We start from the raw sequence: 21085 nt of genomic DNA on the forward strand, positions 1-21085 counted from the left end.
AAATTTTGCAGGCCAGAAGGGATCAGTACAAAATATTCAAAGTGATGAAAATAAAGGACCTACAACCAAGATCACTCTATGTAACAAGGCTATCGTTTAGAATTGAAGGATAAAGAGCTTCTCAGACAAGAAAACGCTGAAGGGGTTCATCACTACCAAACCAGTATCACAAGAAATGTTGGGAGGTGGGGGGCGGTAAAAAGAAGGAGAAGAAAAATATGAAGAAGAAAACATCATGAAGAAGAAAAAAATCTCACTGACAAAGGAAAATACATAATAAAAGTAGTATATCAGGACTTCCGGAAAAATGGCGGCGTGAGGTGAGCCTCTGTAAAGCTCCCCTGGAATTTACAAAGAATCGAACAACAAAAACTCCACAAAGGACTCCCTGCACAGCAGACAGGCAAGACGAAGAGGCCCACTACCGACTGAAATCACCTACAGGTGGGAGATTCGTGCGAGTGGGGGGAGGAGGAAAGGGAGAAGTGTGCGGAGACGGAGCTGCGCGTGCGGGGCGCAGGACGCAGACCTCGCTCAGTGTGCCAAGCTCGCTGCTTCCTGAAACTACCGCAGCTGCCGGAGATCGGACTGCTAGGGCTCCTCCAGGGCTCCACAGGGCTGAGGGGACAGCATATAACATGGCTGAACCCAACGATCACGGCAGAGACCTCAGAGAAAAGACTGAGGGAAAAAGGCTGAAAACGGTGGTTTAAGCCCTCACTGCCGAGCAGAGAACGGAACCTTAGGCACTGAGACTAGCCGCCCCCTCCCTCCCCTCCCAGAGCTCGCCCGGCCCCCACCTGCCCGGTGCTAGAAGCGAAACAGTAGCAGTGTCAGATCAAAACAACAGAAAATTTGCTGTTCTGAGAACTGTGGCCCACAGACACAAATTCACAGCCCAACTAGTTCTGGCAAAGGGGAGAGAGCTGTGGAAGCAGGACCGGCTGTGGTGGTGGTTGCCACCATTGCTCTGGGCCACCTCTGACAGCTCACCCCGCACCTGGCCCCACCTATCTGGGCGGATCCCTGCAGGAGTAAACAGAACTGCTGAAACATACGGGCTCTGAATCAGGAGCTGGAAGAGCTTTGGAACATCAAAAGCTCTCCGCATACCCACCAGGACACTGCGCCCTGTGACCTAGACGAACTATTAACAGAGGAGAAGCCCGTCTCCCAGGGAATCCCCCCATTATGTGAGAAGCAGGAATAGTGCAGAGAAAACATAGCACTACCGTGTGGGAGAAGAAAAATAAGTTGCAGTTGGAGAAATAATAAAACATTCTACCAACAAGTACTGGAAAACAAAAGAAAGACCTCTTCCTATCAACCTGTTGCAGAAGTCACTCCTGTAGATGTCTAGGAAGAGAAATAGTAAAACAGTAATCGCCATGAATAACCAAGGCAACAAGATAGCTCAGAAAGAAAGTGAAAAATCTCCAGAGAAGGCACTTAAAGATACAGAAATATGTGACTTAAATGACAGAGAATTCAAGATTGCAGTTCTGAGAAAACTCAACGAGATACAAGAAAACACAGATAGGCAGTTAAATGAACTCAGAAACTCAATCAAAGAACAGCATGAGCATTTTACGAAGAGATTGAAATTTTAAAAAGAACCAAATAGAATTTCTGGAGATTAAGAACTCAATAGAAGAAATTAAGAATGAAATAACCAGCTTAGGTAGTAGAGTTGACCAGATGGAGGAAAGAATCAGTGACATCGAAGATAGAAACCTGGAAATGACACAGATAGAAGAAGAAAGAGACTTGAGACTTCAAAGAAATGAAAGAACTTTCTCATTCCATCAGAAAGAGCAATATAAGAATAATGGGCATACCAGAAGGAGAAGAAAGAGAGAAGGGAACAGAGAATATATTCAAACAAATTGTCGATGAGAACTTCCCAAATTTGTGGACAGAACTGGACCCTCGAATCCAAGAAGCAAATAGAACACCTAGTTACCTCAATCCCAACAGGCCTTCTCCAAGGCACATTGTATTGAAGCTGTCTAAAATCAACGACAAAGAAAGAATCCTCAAGGCAGCCAGGGAAAAGAAGATGGTAACTTACAAAGGAAAGCCCATTAGATTATCATCAGATTTTTCAGCAGAAACTCTACAAGCCAGGAGGGAGTGGAACCAAATATTCAAACTATTGAAAGAGAGAAATTATGAGCCAAGAATAATATATCCAGCAAAGATATCCTTTAGATATGAAGGAGGAATAAAGACCTTTCCAGACATACGGAAGCTGAGGGAATTTTCTAATACACCAGCTGCACTACAAGAAATACTAAAGGAGGCTATTCGACCACCATCAACAGGGACAATTTGTGACAACCAAAACTCAAAAAGGGGAAGAGTAAAGGCCTGAACCGGAATATGGGAATGGAGAAAGTAAGCGTGCTGAAGAAAATGGAATACTCTAAATATCAAACTTTCTTTTACATAAACTTAAGGGTAACCACTCAAAATAAACCCAGAACTGAAATATATACTGAAATAAAAGAAGAAACAGAGGGAAACATCATAGAATACCACCACACAGAAATAACAGACAACAACAAAAAGGCAAAGAAACAATGGAGACACAGCCTTACCAGAAAACTAAAGATAGAATGACAGGAAATCCTCACATATCAATAATCACCCTAAATGTAAATGGACTGAACTCAACAATAAAAAGGCACAGAGTAGCAGATTGGATCAAAACACTAAACCCAACCATATGTTTTCTCCAACAGACACATCTCAGCTACAAGGACAAGCCTAGACTCAAAGTGAAAGGGTGGAAATTGACACTCCAAGCAAATGGTACCCAGAGAAAATCAGGTATAGCCATAATGATATCAGATGAAACAGACTTCAAGGTGAAAAAGATAACAAGAGACAAAGATGGACATTTCATAATGGTAACGGGGATTATACAACAAGAAGGTATAACAGTCATCAATATTTATGCCCCCAATCAGGGAGCACTGAAATACACCAAGCAACTACTAACAGAACTAAAGGGAGAAATTGACCAAAACACAATTATACTAGGGGACTTAAATACATCATTGACAGCTATGGATAGATCATCCAAACAGAAAATAAATAACGAAATAGTAGCCCTAAATGACACATTAGATGAAATGGACATAATTGACATTTATAGAGCACTTCATCCTAAAACATCAGACTATACATTCTTTTCTAGTGTACATGGAACATTCTCAAGGATAGACCATATATTGGGACATAAAATCAGTCTCAACAAATTTAAGAAGATTGAAATCATACCATGCATATTCTCTGATCACAAGGCTTTGAAATTGGATATCAACTGTAAAAAGAAAGCGGAAAAACACAAATACATGGAGATTAAACAACATACTTTTAAAGAAGGACTGGGTCAAAGAAGAAATTAGAGGAGAGATCAAAAGATACATAGAAACAAATGACAATGAAAATACATCCTACCAAAATTTTTGGGATGCAGCGAAAGCAGTTTTAAGAGGAAATTTATCTCATTACAGGCCTATCTCAAGAAACAAGAAAACTCCCAAATAAATAACCTCATGTTACACCTTAAAGAACTAGAAAAAGAAGAACAAGTAAAACCCAAGGTCAGCAGAAGAAAGGAAATAACAAAAATTAGAGCAGAACTAAATGAAATAGAGAACAAAAAGACAATAGAAAAAATTAATGTGACAAAGAGCTGGTTCTTTGAAAAGATTAACAAAATTGACAAACCCTTGGCTAGACTTACTAAGATAAAAAGAGAGAAGACACTGATTAACAAAATCAGAAACGTAAAAGGGGAAGTTATCACGGACACCACAGAAATACAAAGGATCATCCAAGAATACTATGAAGGACTATATGCCACCAAATTCAACAACCTAGAAGAAATGGACAAGTTCTTAGAAACATATAGCCTTCCAAGGCTGAACCATGAAGAACTGGAAAATCTAAACAGACCGATCACCAGTAACGAATCAGTCATCCAAAACCTTCCCAAAAGCAAAAGTCCGGGACCAGATGGCTTCACTAGTGAATTCTACCAAACCTTCAAAGAGGATCTAATACCAATTCTGCACAAACTCTTCCAAATAATTGAAGAAGAGACAGTACTCCCTAACTCATTTTATGAGGCCAACATTACCCTGATACCAAAACCTGGTAAGGACAGCACAAAAAAAGAAAACTACAGACCAATATCTCTGATGAATACCGATGCAAAAATCCTAAATAAAATTCTAGCAAATCGAATACAACAATGCATTAAAAAGATTATTCATCACGACCAAGTGGGGTTCATCCCGGGGCACAAGGATGGTTCAACATCAAATCCATCAATGTGATACATCACATAAACAAAATAAAGGACAAAAATCATATGATTATATCAATTGATGCAGAAAAAGCATTTGACAAGATACAACATCCATTTATGATTAAAACACTTAATAAAATGGGTATAGAAGGAAAATACCTTAACATAATAAAGGCCATATATGACAAGCCCTCTGCTAATCTCATAATTAATGGAGAAAAACTGAAGCCCTTTGCTCTACGTTCAGGAACACGACAGGGATGTCCCCTATCACCTCTGCTTTTCAACATAGTGTTGGAAGTCCTTGCCAGAGCAATCAGGCAAGAGAAAGAAATAAAAGGCATCCAAATTGGGAATGAAGAAGTTAAATTATCACTCTTTGCAGATGACATGATGCTATATATAGAAAACCCTAAAGACTCCACCAAAAAGCTATTAGAAACAATCAACAAATACAGTAAAGTTGCTGGCTACAAAATCAACGCACAAAAGTCCATTGCCTTCCTATATACTAACAATGAAATCTCAGAAAAAGAAATACAAAAAACAATTCCTTTTGCAATTGCAGCAAAAAGAATAAAATACCTAGGAATAAACTTAACCAAGGATGTGAAAGACCTATATGCTGAAAACTATAAGACATTTTTGAAAGAAATTGAAGAAGACACAAAGAAATGGAAAGACATTCCGTGCTCATGGATTGGAAGAATCAACATAGTTAAAATGGCCATATTACCCAAAGCAATATACAGATTCAATGCAATCCCCATCAAAATCCCAATGGCATATTTTAAAGAAATAGAACAAAAATCATCAGATTTGTTTGGAACCACAAAAGACCCGAATAGCCAAAGCAATCTTAAGAAAAAGAACAATAATGGAGGTATCACACTTCCTGACTTTGGCTTGTACTACAGGGCTACAATAATCAAAACAGCATGGTATTGGCAGAAAAACAGACACATAGACCAATGGAATAGAATTGAGAACCCAGAAATAAAACCACATAAATATGGACAGATAATTTTTGACAAAGAAGCTAAAACATACAATGGAGCAAAGACAGCCTCTTCAATAAATGGTGCTGGGAGAATTGGATAGCCACGTGCAAAAGAATGAAACTGGACTGCTATTTGTCACCATGTACCAAAGTTAATTCAAAATGGATCAAAGACTTAAGCATAAGACCTGACACAATAAACTGCATAGAAGAAAACATAGGTACTAAACTTATGGACCTTGGGTTCAAAGAGCATTTTATGAACTTGACTCCAAAGGCAATGGAAGTAAAAGCTAAAATAAACGAATGGGACTATATGAAACTTAAAAGCTTCTGCACAGCAAAAGAAACCATTGACAAAATAAAGAGGCCACCAATTGAATGGGAGAAGATTTTTGCAAACAGTGCCTCCGATAAGGGGCTAGTATCCAGAATATACAAGGAACTCATGGAACTCAACAACAACAAAACAAACAACCCAATTGAAAAATAGGCAGAGGACTTGAAGAGACATTTCTCCAAAGAGGACATACAAATGGCAAATAGACATATGAAAAAATGCTCAACATCACTAATCATCAGAGAAATGCAAATCAAAACCACAATGAGATATCACCTCACCCCAGTCAGAATGGCTATCATCAACAAGACAAATAGTAACAAATGTTGGAGAGGCTGTGGAGAAAAAAGGAACCTCATACACTGTTGGTGGGAATGCAGACTGGTGCAGCCGTTATGGAAGTCAGTGTGGAGGTTCCTCAAAAAATTACGAATAGAATTGCCATATGACCCAGCAATCCCTCTCCTGGGTATCTACCCAAAAAATCTGAAAACATTTAGAGATAAAGACACGTGTGCTCCAATGTTCATTGCAGCTTTGTTTACGGTGGCCAAGACATGGAAACAACCAAAATGTCCTTCGATAGATGAATGGATAAAGAAGTTGTGGTATATATACACAATGGAATACTATTCAGTGGTAAGAAAAGATGATATAGGTACATTTGTGACAACATGGATGGATCTTGAGAGAGTAATGCTGAGCGAAATAAGTCAGACAGAAAAAGCAGAGAACCATGTGATTTCACTGATATGTGGTATATAAATCAAAAACAACAAAAGAACAAGACAAACAAATGAGAAACAGAAACTCATAGACACAGACAATAGTTTAGTGGTTGCCAGAGGGTAAGGGGGTTGGGGGGTGGGGGGTGGGAGATGAGGGTAAGGGGGATCGAATATATGGTAATGCAAGGAGAACTGACTCTGGGTGATGAACACACAATGGGATTTATAGAGGATGTAATACAGAATTGTACACCTGAAATCTATGTAATTTTACTAACAATTTTCACCCCAATAAATTAAAAAAAAAAAAAGTAGTATATCAACCAACACTAAAACTAGTACTAAGATAAAAAGGCAAAAAAAGCCAGAAGATCATGTGTAATTACCACAGTAAATTAAGGCACACATACAAACGCACACAAAAGAAGTAAAAAACAATGAAAAAAATGTAAATATGGAGGGGGTGAATAAAAATAGTGATTATAGAATGTGTTCAAACTTAAGTGACATTCAGCTTAAAATAGACTACTGTAAACATAGCTTTATAAATATGAAGCAAATGGTAACCACAAAGCAAAAATCTACAAGAAATATACAAGAAAAAAAGGGAATGGAATCTGAACACACCGTGACAGAAAGTCATCAACATACAACAGAGAGTGAAATAATAAGAAAGGAACAGAGAAGAACTACAAAAACAATCAGAAAACTATAAAATGGCAATAACTGTAATACATACCGATCAATGATTTCTTTAAATGTAAATGGATTAAATGCTCCAACCAAAAGACGAACTGATAAAGAAGAAGTAGTACATATATACAATGGATGTTACTCAGCCATAAAAAAGAATGAAATCTTACCATTTGTGACAACAAGGATGGACCTAGAGGGTATTGTGTTAAGTGAAATAAATCAGACAGAGAATGACAAATACCATGTGATTTCACTTATATGTAGAGTCTAAAAAACGAATAAGCAAGGCAGAAACAAACTCATACATACTGAGAACAAACTGATGGTTGCCAGATGGGAGGGGGCTGAGGGACTGGGTGAAAAAGTTGAAGGGATTAAGAAGTACAAATTGGCAGTTACAAAATATTTACGGGGTTATAAAGTACAGCTTAGTTAATATAGTTGATAATATTGTAGTAACTATGTATGGTGCCAGGTGGGTACTAGACTTATCAAGGGGATCACTTTTTAAGTTATATAAATGTCTAATCACTATGCTATACACCTGAAACTAATATATTCAATGTCAACTGTAATTGAAAAATTAAAAAAATTAAAAAAATACCAAAACAATAAAGTTGACGCAATGCTCCCCAAAATATTTTACAATCTCTGAAATCCAGATGCATTTTATGATGAATGGCATCTCTGCATTGTAATATAATTCAGCAGGAAATAATTTTCAGCACTTCACATTTCTTAGCAGCATGAAAAATAACGGTACATTTCAAAATTGATGGTGTCTTAGATGAAATGGGAATTTATTTTAAGGTGAATTAGCAAAAAACAGAACCACTTTATCACATGATAGCCTACTTTCACAAAGAACACTTAGGACAAGATAAAATAGGTAATCTTCGTATGTGTAGCATTGCATTCTTTTCAGCAAAACATCAAAATCACTTCTGAGGGCACTCATATCTGGCAAAAATTGTGAAACTGCTACACAGTATAGTCAGTCCTGCTAGTACTCATTTTAAAAATGGGAATCTATTCCAATGTGATTGGTATGTATATTAGAGAGCAATTTAAACAAAATGCATACTTGTGTTTGCTTATGCACAGTTTTGTCTGTGAGAAAGACAAAGTGAACACAGAAAACTGCACCCTGCTGAAATGAGCCTTCTAGGAATTCACAAAATACACACATCCACAAATCTCAAACATTGACAGCTATCTTGGTTCACTACATACTATCCTCCAAAGTCATGTTTGCTTTTATTGTGCATTTGTGAACTTCTCTCTCTCTCTGAAAAAACAAACAAAAACTATTCATTTAACATCTCAAACACCTCTAAGCTTCCTAGCTCAGTGCATGCTAAGCAATGCATGGTAATGGATACTTTTAAGTATTAAGGAGAAGCTTGAAATAACCAAAGCATCTTGAAAGTAAAAAGAGAACATGTGCTATCTCCTGAGCAACAGACATAAAGGAATCCACATAAATGACAACGTTGTGAAAACAAAAGGAACATCCATAGCTGGGACAACTTTAAGAAGTATTGTGAAGTCAACACCAATCAGGCCTAAAGGAATAGAAGCAATGGGAAGATTCTTTAACATATGGATTGAATGCCAAACAGTGAAAAAAATGAAAGGAGAAAAAAATGAGGGAGAAAGCACTATCTGTACATAAAGACCCAAAAACCACAGAAGTGGCTCCTTTTAGTGTTACTAATGGCCGGTTTGGTGGTTTCAAACACTGATGCAATTTCCAAAGCTTTCAGCAATTGGGAGAAAACATGAGCACAGATGAAAATGCTACTACAGAACTTCCAGCAGTGATACAAAAGTTAATTGAAGGAGAAGGCTATGCATTGGATCAAAATCTTTAATTTTGATTAAATATGTATATTATAAATGCATGTTTTTATATTCCAAAGGGAAAAAAGCCTAGGATTTAAGACCACAAAATATCATAAACTTTGCATAATCTTCCTTCCACCATTTCACAATAACCCACAAGCTGCAACTCTTTTGACACTCACTTCCACAAGCAAATGGGTCTTTTTAAGGTAAAGTGCCATATTTATTATATATAGTATCTATGTATATCTTAACCACTTAATGTATAAAAGTGGTAGTTTTTAATAGATTCCTATTATTTTTTAATGTGTCTCTGACAAAGTTTTTAAGTGTTGCCCTCTTAACCCCACTTTTCCCATAAGTTCTGTGGTTTTCATTGTACAATTTTGCATTATGTGGTGATTTTTAGGAATGCATGTCATATTACAGTCAAACTGGCTGTAACCCTATTTTGCAAAGCAACTGTCTTAGTTCCCTACTCTCTAGATGTGTCTATATAGAAACTTTAAATTCCAAAAGCTACCTATCTACAAGCAGAGAGAACAAACCTTTCCCCGAATCCTTTTGTACCTACGGATAAGAAGTGTGACTTGCCTATGGTGGATGTCATTCAAGCCTTTGCAGGAATCCACTGTGATAATGGTATAGGAATACAGGCAGTCTCCTCCCTCTGGTGGCTCCCAGCAGTCAAAGATCCCGGCCATTGTAAGCAGCCTCCAGTCGTCCCAGATTTTCTCCCAGTCCTCAGGACTCCTGGCAGCACCAATGCTGGCTGACTGGAAGCAAAATACATTGGCAGATTAGATACTCAATAGCCTTCTTCTACATGCAGGATGGGCATCTTAACAATCACTACAGACTTACAAGCACTGCAGTCATTTCAAAGGTAATGTAGCTGAAGCCTTATTAACTCCTGTTGATCCACTGTCATCGAAGGAAGAGGCTTGATGGCAAGTACCCACCAAAGCTATAGATATATGGCTTCTTAAATGCTTTCAGAATACAATTTAACACCTTCACTAGGCATTCAGGCCTTCTATGATCTGGTCCATCATTCCAGCTTTCACTTACAGTGTTAATCTGAACCAAACCCAGCTGTTTCTAAATGAAGCTCTCATGCAATTTTGTTCCCACTGTGTCTTGCTGAAGCAACCTTCCCTGCCCAAAACATTCTTCCCATCCTTTCTTATCATGCCAAATCCTACTTGTCATTTAAGATTCAGTTCAAGGTCTAGAATACAGAAAGTAAACAGGTGTCACCTCCACCTTAACAAGAAGAGAAAAAGCTAGATAATCTACAAAATCATAACTTTTCTTAAACATATTAGAGAACTGAGGTCACAGGGCAACGAATTAGCCTGGACTTTATAGAAAGACAGGGGTCTCCAAGGGGAGATGAGACACATGCACTGGCTTACCAGTGGCAACAGGAGGAAGGCAAGGCCTTCAAACAGCAGATAAGAATTCAGACAAAATTATTGCCAAATTGCTAAATGCAGAGTGTGGGCTAGCCTAAGAGTACAGAATCCCTGGGACCTATAGACATCAGCGGTGTTTGCATTAGCTTGCAGACTCTTCTCCACAGAGCTCCCTAGGCGCTCACACGAAAGACTGGGAGCAGGGCAGAACAGTGGAGAAAGGTTTCCTTGCGGGAGCATGCCTAGAGGAGCGGAGCTCTTCTTTTTCAGGAAAGGCAGGAAGCCTCACCTGATCACTTCTCCTCTAAGGAATAAAAGCCTTAAGGGGCCAGCGGATAAAAGCCTTAAGGGTAATAAACCCTATCAACCCTAAGATACAGGTAAAGACTCACTGAGGCTGGGTAAAAGAAAAAAAACCCTCTATTGCCCTGGGGAAGGAGCAAGATCACTGAGAAAGACTGAGCCTGAGAGCCAGGTGCATAATTCTGCCTAACATGGAGACTCAGCAAAGACAACAGAGAATGCTCTCTAACCCCCTTCAGATTAGTGGCAACAAGTGATAAGCAACAGTAGTCTAATTCTGGAGCAGGAGCAAGAGCATGGAGAGAGCCTCTCTAAGGCACAGGCTCAAAGGGAAATACTACAGCTGAAGGGAGTAGGACTACTGAGAAAAACCATCTAGAGAACCAACACTTACCATAAACACAAAGTGATACCAGAGAATTTAAAAGCAGTGGTGAACAAAGGTAATCATAACGACAAAAACCCAAACCTAGTTCAGTTCCTGACAAGATCGACTTAATCTCACACGTTAATGGCCTAATAGAAAAATAATTGTATCCATTTCCAGGCATAAATATTATTTATCTCGGTCTCTGTCCTACATACTATGGCAATGAATCAAAAATTATAAAACACATAAAAAAGCCAAAACAAACAATCAACTTCCAAGAGCTATAGAAATAAACAGAACCAGACTCAAAAGATCACATTTTCCAAATGCTGTAAATTCCAGGGAATTTAAAATAAGTATAATTGATATGTTAAAGGCTCCTGTAGAAAAGGCAGGCAATATGGATGAACAGATAAGGAATTTTTGTGAAATTAAAATCAGTGAACTTAAAAACAGGTCAAAAAAAGGGCGGCAGGATGGCTCAGTTGGTTAGAGCGTGAGCTCTGAACAGGGTTGCCGGTTTCATTCCCACATGGGCCAGTGAAACTGCGCCCTCTACAACTAGATAGAAGACAACGAGCTGCCGCAGAGCTGCTGGAGGGGCAGCCAGATAGCTCAGTTGGTTAAAGCGGGAGCTCTTAACAATAAGGTTGCTGGTTCAATTCCCGCATGCGATGATGGGCTGCGCCCCCTGCAACTAAGCTTGAAAAGGACGACTGGACTTGGAGCTGAGCTGTGCCCTCCACAACTAGCTTGAAGGACAACGACTTGGAGCTGATGGGCCCTGGAGAAACACACGGTTCCCCAATATTCCTCAATTAAAAAAAAAAATCCCACATTAAAAAACAAAAACAAACAAACAAAAAAACCAGGTCAATAAAAATTACCCAAATGAAACACAGAGAAAAATTAATGAAGCATATAGAAGAGAACATCCAAGAACTATGGACAATATTACTTTGTCTAACACATGTATAATTAGAATCCCAGAAATAGAAAGAAAATACGGCAAAAGAAATATTTAAATAATAGCTAAGAATTTTGCAAAAATTATGAAAGACTCCAAGTAGCTCAAAGAACATGCCAAACACACACACACACACCCTACACACATAATCAAACTTCTAAAAACCAAAGAAAATCTCAAAAGCACTGGGGAATGAGGAATGGTAGAAGTAAGAAGTGGTAGAAGTATTACAAACAGAAAACACACACACACACACACACACACACGAATTACAGTAGACTTCTCAAAAGAAAATATGAGAGCAAGAGAAAATTAAGTACCATTTCTTTTTAAGTGCTGAAAGAAAAACCAAAAAAAACTACCAAACCAAAATTCTATAGACAGTGACAATACCTATCAAAAATGCAGATAGTAGCTGCCAGCTGCTGGGGGCAGGGAATGACTAATAATGGGTATGGAGTTTTTTCTTGGGGGGGGGTGTGATTATAATGTTCTGAAGTTAGATAGTGATGATGGTTGCTAAACATTTTGAATAACCTAAAAACGCACATATATTTTAAAAGGGTACATTTTATGGTATGTGAATTATATCTCAATAAATAAAATCGTTATTATTAAAAAAAATGAAGTAGATTTTTTGTTTTTAAATCGCTATGGCTGTCTGTCTGTCTGTCTATCTATCTTAAGGGGGCGCAGCTCCCAGATGCCCATATGGGGATCTAACCGGCAACCTTGGTGTTATCAGCACCACGCTTTAACCAACTGAGCTAACCGGCCGCCCCAAGAACTAGATTTTTGACAAACAAAAATGGAATCCATTATGATAAAAACAAACTGGCACTTTAAGAAAACTGACCAGGGAGCTGGGGGGGGGGGGGGCGGGGTCTATGGATGGAGGGGAGCTTCCTGTTACTCTGTAGTCCAGACTTCCTGCGGCGGTAGGGTGGTATATATAAGGGCCATTTTTGGAGGGCTCTCTCTCAGCACTGGGGCAGCCAGCCAGAGGTGCGTGTTCTCACAATGCTGTGGTGGTTTTGTTTTTTTCCTTTTCCCACATAAACCCTCTTTCTGGCAGACTATCTAAAAGGCTATTTTGTCCAATCAACAAGTACCAGCAGACCTGCACTACATAAAATATTAAAAGGAAGTTCTTTAGGCAGAAGGAATATGATGCCAGATAGAAATAAACCTGAATCTACACAATGAAGTTAAGATCCATGAAAATGGCTAAAATGCAGGTAAATGTAAAATTTCTTAGTTTTTATCCCTCTAAAATACAATTGACTGTCGAAAGCAAAATGGCAGCAATATATTGTGAGTTTAAAGCATATTAAAAAGTAAAATGTATGACAATATACCAAAAGATGGGAGGAACTGGGAATACAGTGTTGTCAGGTCCTTACACTACACAAGCAGTATATTATTTGAAAGTAGACTGTTATTAATTTAAAATGTATATTATAGAGCAGCTAGTAAATACTTTTTTTAAAAAGAGAAAATAATAAGCCAATGGTAGAGATAAAATGAAATCATAAAAACATCCAACCCAAAAGCAGTCAGAAAATACAGGAGAAAAGGAAAAAAGAGCTGATAAAACAAACAGAAAACTAGCAAAATAATGAATTTTTAACCCTATTATATAAATAACTACATTAAACGTTAAGTGTTCTGAACACAAATTAAAAGAGTGATTGTCAAATTGGATAAAAAAAAAAAGACACAACAATTTGCAGTCTACAAAATTCCCTCCTCTGGGAATTCGTCTATGATGCCCCAGTCCGTCCTCTGTGCCCCCATAACCTCACAAACATGCCTTCCATGGGCATTCATCACTGGTCTGTGATTGCTGATTTATTTGTGTCTTAGCTGTAAAGCTTCAAGGATACAAATCATTTCTTTGAAAAATATGAAAATTTCCAAGAGCCTAGCATGATATATGTTATATGCTTAATAAATGTCTTTTGAATAGACATAAATTTTTATAGATAAGAGACTAATTGTATAGAATTGAGGAATATGCTATCCTAGTCCACACAAGTGCCTAATAATCTCACAAGAAGACTGCCAGAGGAAAATTCTCTTTTTAGATATACAATTCTAGTTTAAAGATGGAGAAGAGTAAAGGAATGGAAATGTTATGTAGTGGTTCCCTCAAAAAACAGCCCCAGGAGTTCTGACTTACTGTTAATTTTAAATGGAAAAAATCACAGAAGAGAATCTAGGAAGGTGACAGCCTGAATACACAGCCTCGCCCCCATCCCTAGAATAACAAAATAGCCAGGACAAACATGCTGGCTCCTCTAAGGCAAGAGCAAGGTCCACCAGTGTGAAGAAGGTCTGGGGCAAGGATCCTGCATTTAGCAGCTGCCTGAAGAGAGTAGAAAGAAGCCTGGGGATTCTCTCAGAGGAGCAATACCTGTCTATTTGCTATGCAGGGTCCTTAGAGGGGCTCATCTCTGCAGTTGGGAGAGAAGCGGCTGTAGAGAGAGAGGTTTCCTTCCCTATCCTTGAAAGATGGGTAACATTTGGCTAATGCATCGACTGGATACAAAACCAGAAATAGCTCTACCATCTTATAGCCTGGTAGCTTGCCACTATTGGAAGACCATAAATATAGTAAGGTATATTGAGGCATGCACTGCCTCAAGCTGGCAAAGAAAAATTCTAGCCTATGTAGAGGGATTTGGTAAATGGAAGAGAAGAGGCTGAGTTGAAGTAAAGAAGAGCTAACGGGAGAAAGAAAATAACAAAAAAAGTAATGAAAGAGTTCAATGAATAGATGTGGGATAACTGGGTAGATACTAGGAAAAAGAAAGTTAAACCCCTACTTTCTTCCTTAAAACAAAACCCAGATGGATCAATGATTTGGCAATCCTAGTACATTTCTCTTGTCCATTTATTGACAATCATTCAATACTTTTCCCCCATCCTCACTCTCAGCTGATGACTTTGCTTCCTATTTCACTGGCAAAACAGAAGCATTCAGAAGAGAGCTTCCCTTGCTTCCTATCAATGCACCTCCCACCTACCATATATGTTGCCTTTCCTCCACTTTCTAATGGTCTATGCTTTTTGCTAGGTCAACTTCTCCACTGGTGCACTAGATCCCATTTCCTCTCACATATGCAAGCACATCCCTCCAGTGACTTACACTTTCTCCCTGGTCTCTACTGGATTATTTCCAACAGCTTACAAAAATGCTGTTATTTCCAATTGTTTGTTGTTAGTATATAGAAATATTGTTGATTTGTGTATACTGACCTGAGAATAAAGTTTTCTAAAGTTCTTGCATTGTCCAAGAAGATGCGAAAGTATTATTTATACTAGACTTAGAAAAGAAGTATGAGACGTGTATACTGAAAACTATAAAATACTGTTGAAAAGAAATTAAAGACCTAAATAAATGGAAAGACATTCTGTGTTCATGGATTAAAAGATTTAATATTATAAAGATGGCAAAATGGGCACAAGCCCAAATTGTTCTACAGATTCAATGCAATTTCTATCAAAATTCCAATTGTCCTTTTTGCAGGAAAAAAATAAGCTGATCCTAAAATTTATATGGAACTTCAAGGAAACCTGAATAACCAAAACAATCTTGAAAAAGAAGAACAACGTTGGAGGACTCAAAATTCCCCATTTAAAAACTTACTACAAAGCTACAGTGTGATATTGCATAACAATGGACATAAATCAATGGATAGAATCTAGATTCCAGAGATAAACCTATATATCTACGGTCAACTGATTTTTGACAGCGTACCAAGGCTATGCAGTGGAGACAGAACAGTCTTCTCAACAAATGGTACTGGGATGACTGGATAACCACATGCAAAAGAATAAAGTTGGAGTTTAATCGCAAACCATATACAAAGATTAATTCAAAATATAGCCAAGATCTAAATGTAAAGCTAAAACTGAAAAACCTTTAGGAGAAAACAGAGGGGTAAATCTTCATGACCTTGAGTTTGACAATGGATTCTTAAATACGATAACCACAGGCACAATGAAGGAAAAAACAGATACACTGGACTTCATCAAAATTTAAAACTTTTATGCTTTAAAGGACACTGTCAAGACAGTAAAAGACAATTCAAAGAATGAGAGAAAATATTTGCAAATCATAAAGCTGGAAAGGGTGTAGTAGCCAGATTATATAAAAAAGGCTTACAACTCAACAACAAAAAGACAAACAATTTAAAAAACTTGAATAGGTATTTCTCCAAAGATAACATAAATGGCCAAGAGGCACATGAAAAGATCGTCAAATGTCATTAGTCATTAGGAAAATGCAAATCAAAACCAAAATGAATACTACTTCATCTCCACTAGGATGGTTATAATTAAAACAAAAAATAATAAGTGTTAACAAGGATGTGGAAAAACCAGAACCCTCATACACTGTGGGTAGGAATGTAACCCGAAATAACTGAAGGACTCAAACAGATACTTGTATGACAATGTCCATAGCAGCATTATTCATAATAGCCAAAAAGTAGAAACACCCACATGTCCATCAACTGATGAATGGAGAAACAAAATGTGGTATTATTCATATGATAAAATTCCTTTTTATTGCCAATATTATTTGGCAATAAAAAGGAATGAAGTACTGATATTGCTACATGTATAAACTTTGAAAACATCATGCTAAGAGGCTAGATGCATAAAAGGACACATATTGTATGATTCCATTTATATGAAATGTCCAGAAGAGGCAAATCTGTAGACAGAGAAAGTAGATTAACGGTTGCCAGGGGCTAGAGGAAAGGAGAGATAGAGAGGGACTGCTCAATGGGCACAGGGTTTCTTTGGGGGTTGATGAAAATGTTCTGGAATTAGATAGTAGTGATGCTTGCAAAATATTGTGAGTATACTAAGAACCCTGAATTACACACTTTAAAATGGTTATAATGGTGCATTTTATGTGAATTTTTACCTCAAGAAAAGATATTAATCTGAATACAAACAAGAGTGGTAACCTGGAGGAATTAAACGGGAAAAAGAGATACTATAGACCATTCTTTGAAATGGTATTTCTTCCTCTCTGAAAATTTAATCTCCACCTAAGCCAGTATCCTCCTCTTATGATAGAAATGCTCCTGAGTATAGGAAAACCCTTAAGGGGGAAAAAAGTAATCAATAACTATTTGAAAGCTAAATATCCTGACAAAGCATCACAGTGATTGCCTCCAGACAAACCAATAATCTTTTACCCCAAAACAACATGAAGAGACAGAATATTACTGACCAACCACATTTAGGATTAACCATTAGGGACAAAAAGATTTCATACTGTAAACCAATGTTAAAACACTGAGTTAGGGAGTCATAGGATTGGATTTAAACAGTCTAATTCTAGGTCTTTCCCTAATACTTAATGATCACTTTCGTACACTGCTTTCTTATTATAAAATAGTACAAATTTCTATTTCTTGACCATGCCACTCAGAAGCAAGGGCTTTAATAATGGTTGTATGATGAATGAAAGGTTATTAGGTGAAGTTAAAATAAGAGTCTTGGAGAACAGGACAATTTTTACATTTTCTCTCTTGTGTCTCAGTCTCTTCATCTGAAAAATGAGAAGAACAGTATTTTCTTCACAGGTTATTAGAAGTACTAAATAAATTAATACAATTAAGTTCCTAGAAAGAGTATCTGGCTCACAGTGAGTGCTTAATATTTAACTATTATAATTAACAATTTTTATAGATTTAATAACCTTTTCCTCTACCAAATCATTTGTGTGTTACTAGATTGGCTAGAGAGGGAATTTTCTGAGGGTAAGGCAAACACTCTTAACTATGAGAAGTCCCCAAAATGAGATGACATCATCTGAAGAACAAACAATTCTCAATTTTAACAAAGCAAACTGTGGTGAGAATGCAAATGCTTTAGCAGTGTCAGAGTAATAAATCTACTTAAAAAGAAAACATGATGATGGCATGTCTGATTTATTTTCAAACTCCTTAAAATATTACGTGAACAGACTAAGTTTATCGTGTGTCTTAAAATGGAAGTTCTATGAGGGAAATGTTAAACACAGAGTTACCATATGACCTAGCAAATACACTCCTAGGCACAAACCCAAGAGAAATTGAAACCCATATCTATGCCAGAACATGTACATGAATGTCCATAGCAACATTATTCGTAACAGCCAAAAAGGAGAAATAACCCACATGTCCACCAAATGGTGAATGAATAAGCAAAATGTTGTATATACACACAATGGATTATTCAGCCATAAAATGGAATGAAGTACTGATACATGCTACAACATAGATGAACCTTGAAAATATTCTGCTGAGTAAAAGAAGCCAGATACAAAAGATCACATATTATATGATCCCATATATGTGAAACATCCAAAATAAGTAAATCTACAGAGATAGAAAGTAGATTTATTAGTGGTTGCCAGGGCTGGGAGGAGTAGGGACTAGAAAGTGACTGTTAATGGATACGCGATTTCTTTTTGGGATGATGAAAATGTTCTGGAATTAGACAGTGGCACAACTTTAAATATACTAAAAATTCACTGACTTGCATACTTTGAAAGATGAATTATATCTCAATAAAGCTAAAAAAAAAACTGTTAGGAAAAGAAAAAAATGTCCTTCTTGAATTCGTTTCTCTGTACCTTTCTAAATATATATTGTGAGTGCTGATGATGATACCTTTTCTGTTTTGATTTGGGGGAAGTAGATGAAGTATGGCTGCCTCTCGCTTGTTCCCTGACATCGCTGCCACTCGTAGAATCCATCTGCTAAAACAACACAGCGTCTTCCCTTTCCCAGAGGCATCTGAGGGAAAATGTGAGCAAGATATGGTCTTAGTGATAGAATCATGTTTCATGGACTTGAGTTAAAATCTTAGGTCTACCAATGTGTGACCTTAGAGCAGTTATTTAATTCTATGTACCTCACTTTTCATCTGTATAGTCACCATTCACACAGATGTTGAAAAGATTCAATAATGTACATAACAGCAATAGCTCTCTAACAAATAGGCACTTGTGGTAGCCAGTCTCCAAAGTTGGCTCCCCAGTAAGCCATGCATCCCAGTATTCACACCCCATGTAGTCCCCTCCACACTGATTTTGGGCTGGGCCAACAGAATGCTGCAGAGTTATGCTGTATGACTTCCAAGGATAGGTCACAAAGCCTTGCAGCTTCAGCCCTGCTATCTTGGATCATGAGCTTTGGGTAAGCCAGATGCCATGTAAGAAGACTAATTACCCTGACAACCCCCAGCTAAGCATGTGGAAAGGCTTGTAGTTGTTCTACTCATCCCAGCTGGGGTGTAAGACATGTTGGTGAAGAAGCCATCTTAGACATCCAGCCCCACCTGTCATTTGATTATAACTACACAAGAACCTCCAAGTGAAAACTGTCCAGTTGAGCCCAGTCAACCCACAGAATATAGGAAATAATATAGTTTTGTTTTAAACCACTAAGTTTCGGCATGATTTGTTACACAGTAATAAATAAAACAGCACTCAACATTAACAACTGGGAACACGTTTTGGGACCTTAAGGAAGTTTCCAAGGAAGGAGAGGTTTATGTCATTTCTCAGGTACTATTAGCTCTGTTAGAAAAAAAGTACAGGATATGTGCCTTTTCCCTAGGTAAGCTACTTACCTTGAAGGACCGTTTCTCCATTATGGTATCACTACGACAGTTGGTGGTGTTGAACTGCAGTTTGGAAGGATCACTTTCTTTGAACCAAGATGGGACCAAGCCCCATCGCATGGGAGCAATGATACGCTCAGATGAGTCTGCACCCTGCCATGGAGAAAGGTTAAGATCCAATGAGGGGATAATAATGAAATTTAAAAAACCAAATTTAGCATATGCATTACATTACTATTAATATTGAAATACAAATAATAGAGAAAAGATTATTAAAAAGATTCCATGTGAAAACAATTTTAGTGATTTATGATATAACTTGTATTCTTTAGCAATCATATTTATCAGAATGTAAGACATTCTGCTTGGGTAGGTTAAGGGATTCAAAGAGGTTTCATTCCTGTAAACTTCTAATTAGTGCCCACTGTGGGAGACATAGTTCTAGGCCCTGCACTTCATGTGGTCTCAAGCTCTCAAGAAGCACATGTTACAGGGGCCGGCCCGGTGGCTTAGGCGGTTAGAGCTCCATGCTCCTAACTCCGAAGGCTGCCGGTTCGATTCCCACATGGGCGAGTGGGCTCTCAACCACAAGGTTGCCAGTTCAATTCCTTAAGTCCCACAAGGGATGGTGGGCTCTGCCCCCTGCAACTAAAATTGAACACGGCACCTTGAACTGAGCTGCCGCTGAGCTCTCAGATGGCTCAGTTGGTTGGAGCGCATCCTCTCAACCACAAGGTTGCCGGTTCGACTCCCACAAGGGATGGTGGGCTGTGCCTCCTGCAACTAGCGATGGCAACTGGACCTGGAGCTGAGCTGCGCCCTCCACAACTAAGACGGAAAGGACAACAACTTGAAGCTGAAAGGCACCCTCCACAAGTAAGATTGAAAGGACAACAATTTGACTTGGAAAAAAGTCCTGGAAGTACACACTGTCCCCCAATAAAGTCCTGTACCCCTTCCCCAATTAAAAAAAAAATGAAGTAACCTATTAAAAAAAAAAAAAGAAGCACATGTTACAGACAACCATAATACAATAAGGTATGTGCTGTGATTAAGGGACATGGTGCTATGGGGGCATGTGGAGGAATGCTCAGCCTCAAAAGGCTTGCACTAGAATATGTGAGGCCACACAAACATAAAAATATTAAGTAATAATATAAAATATTATAGGCTGTGGGCCATGACATACAATGAGTGTCAAAGCAGTTCTGTGGAGTGATCTGTGAAGGATAGAATGGAGAAGTATCAGATCCTCAGAAGAGGCAACAGGGGACGGGGTAGGGTGGGTTCATTCTTGAATTGGATCCCACAAGCTGTATAGAATTCAGACAGAGAAGAGATGGGAGGAAAGATCAGGTACGAAATTAGATGAGCAAAGAGGCCATGTCAAGAATGTGTAGGAAGTGGTTTTGTGCACAAAAGCAATTGTGAGGAAGCTATTTTTAGGAGGGTTTGCTCATAAGGT

General features: G+C 38.1%; 1 protein-coding gene across 7 annotated transcripts in view; it reads right to left on the reverse strand.

Moving 5' to 3' along the window:
- The window catches only part of HMCES (5-hydroxymethylcytosine binding, ES cell specific), a 33728-nt gene that overhangs the window by 5123 nt on the left and 7520 nt on the right, over positions 1–21085 (reverse strand). For 5 of the 7 annotated variants that reach the window (XM_019717199.2, XM_074340490.1, XM_019717196.2 and 2 more), the window contains exons 3-5: positions 19630–19773; positions 18666–18791; positions 9525–9706 (exon numbers count right to left, since the gene is read on the reverse strand). In XM_019717199.2, the coding sequence (XP_019572758.1) occupies positions 9525–9706; positions 18666–18791; positions 19630–19773 (452 nt within the window). The remainder of the gene's footprint in view (positions 1–9524; positions 9707–18665; positions 18792–19629; positions 19774–21085) is intronic. The other 2 variants (XM_019717201.2, XM_074340492.1) reach the window with 1 other exon arrangement.

This window comes from Rhinolophus sinicus, linkage group LG09 (genome assembly GCF_036562045.2).
Source record: "Rhinolophus sinicus isolate RSC01 linkage group LG09, ASM3656204v1, whole genome shotgun sequence".
Lineage (NCBI taxonomy): Eukaryota > Metazoa > Chordata > Mammalia > Chiroptera > Rhinolophidae > Rhinolophus > Rhinolophus sinicus.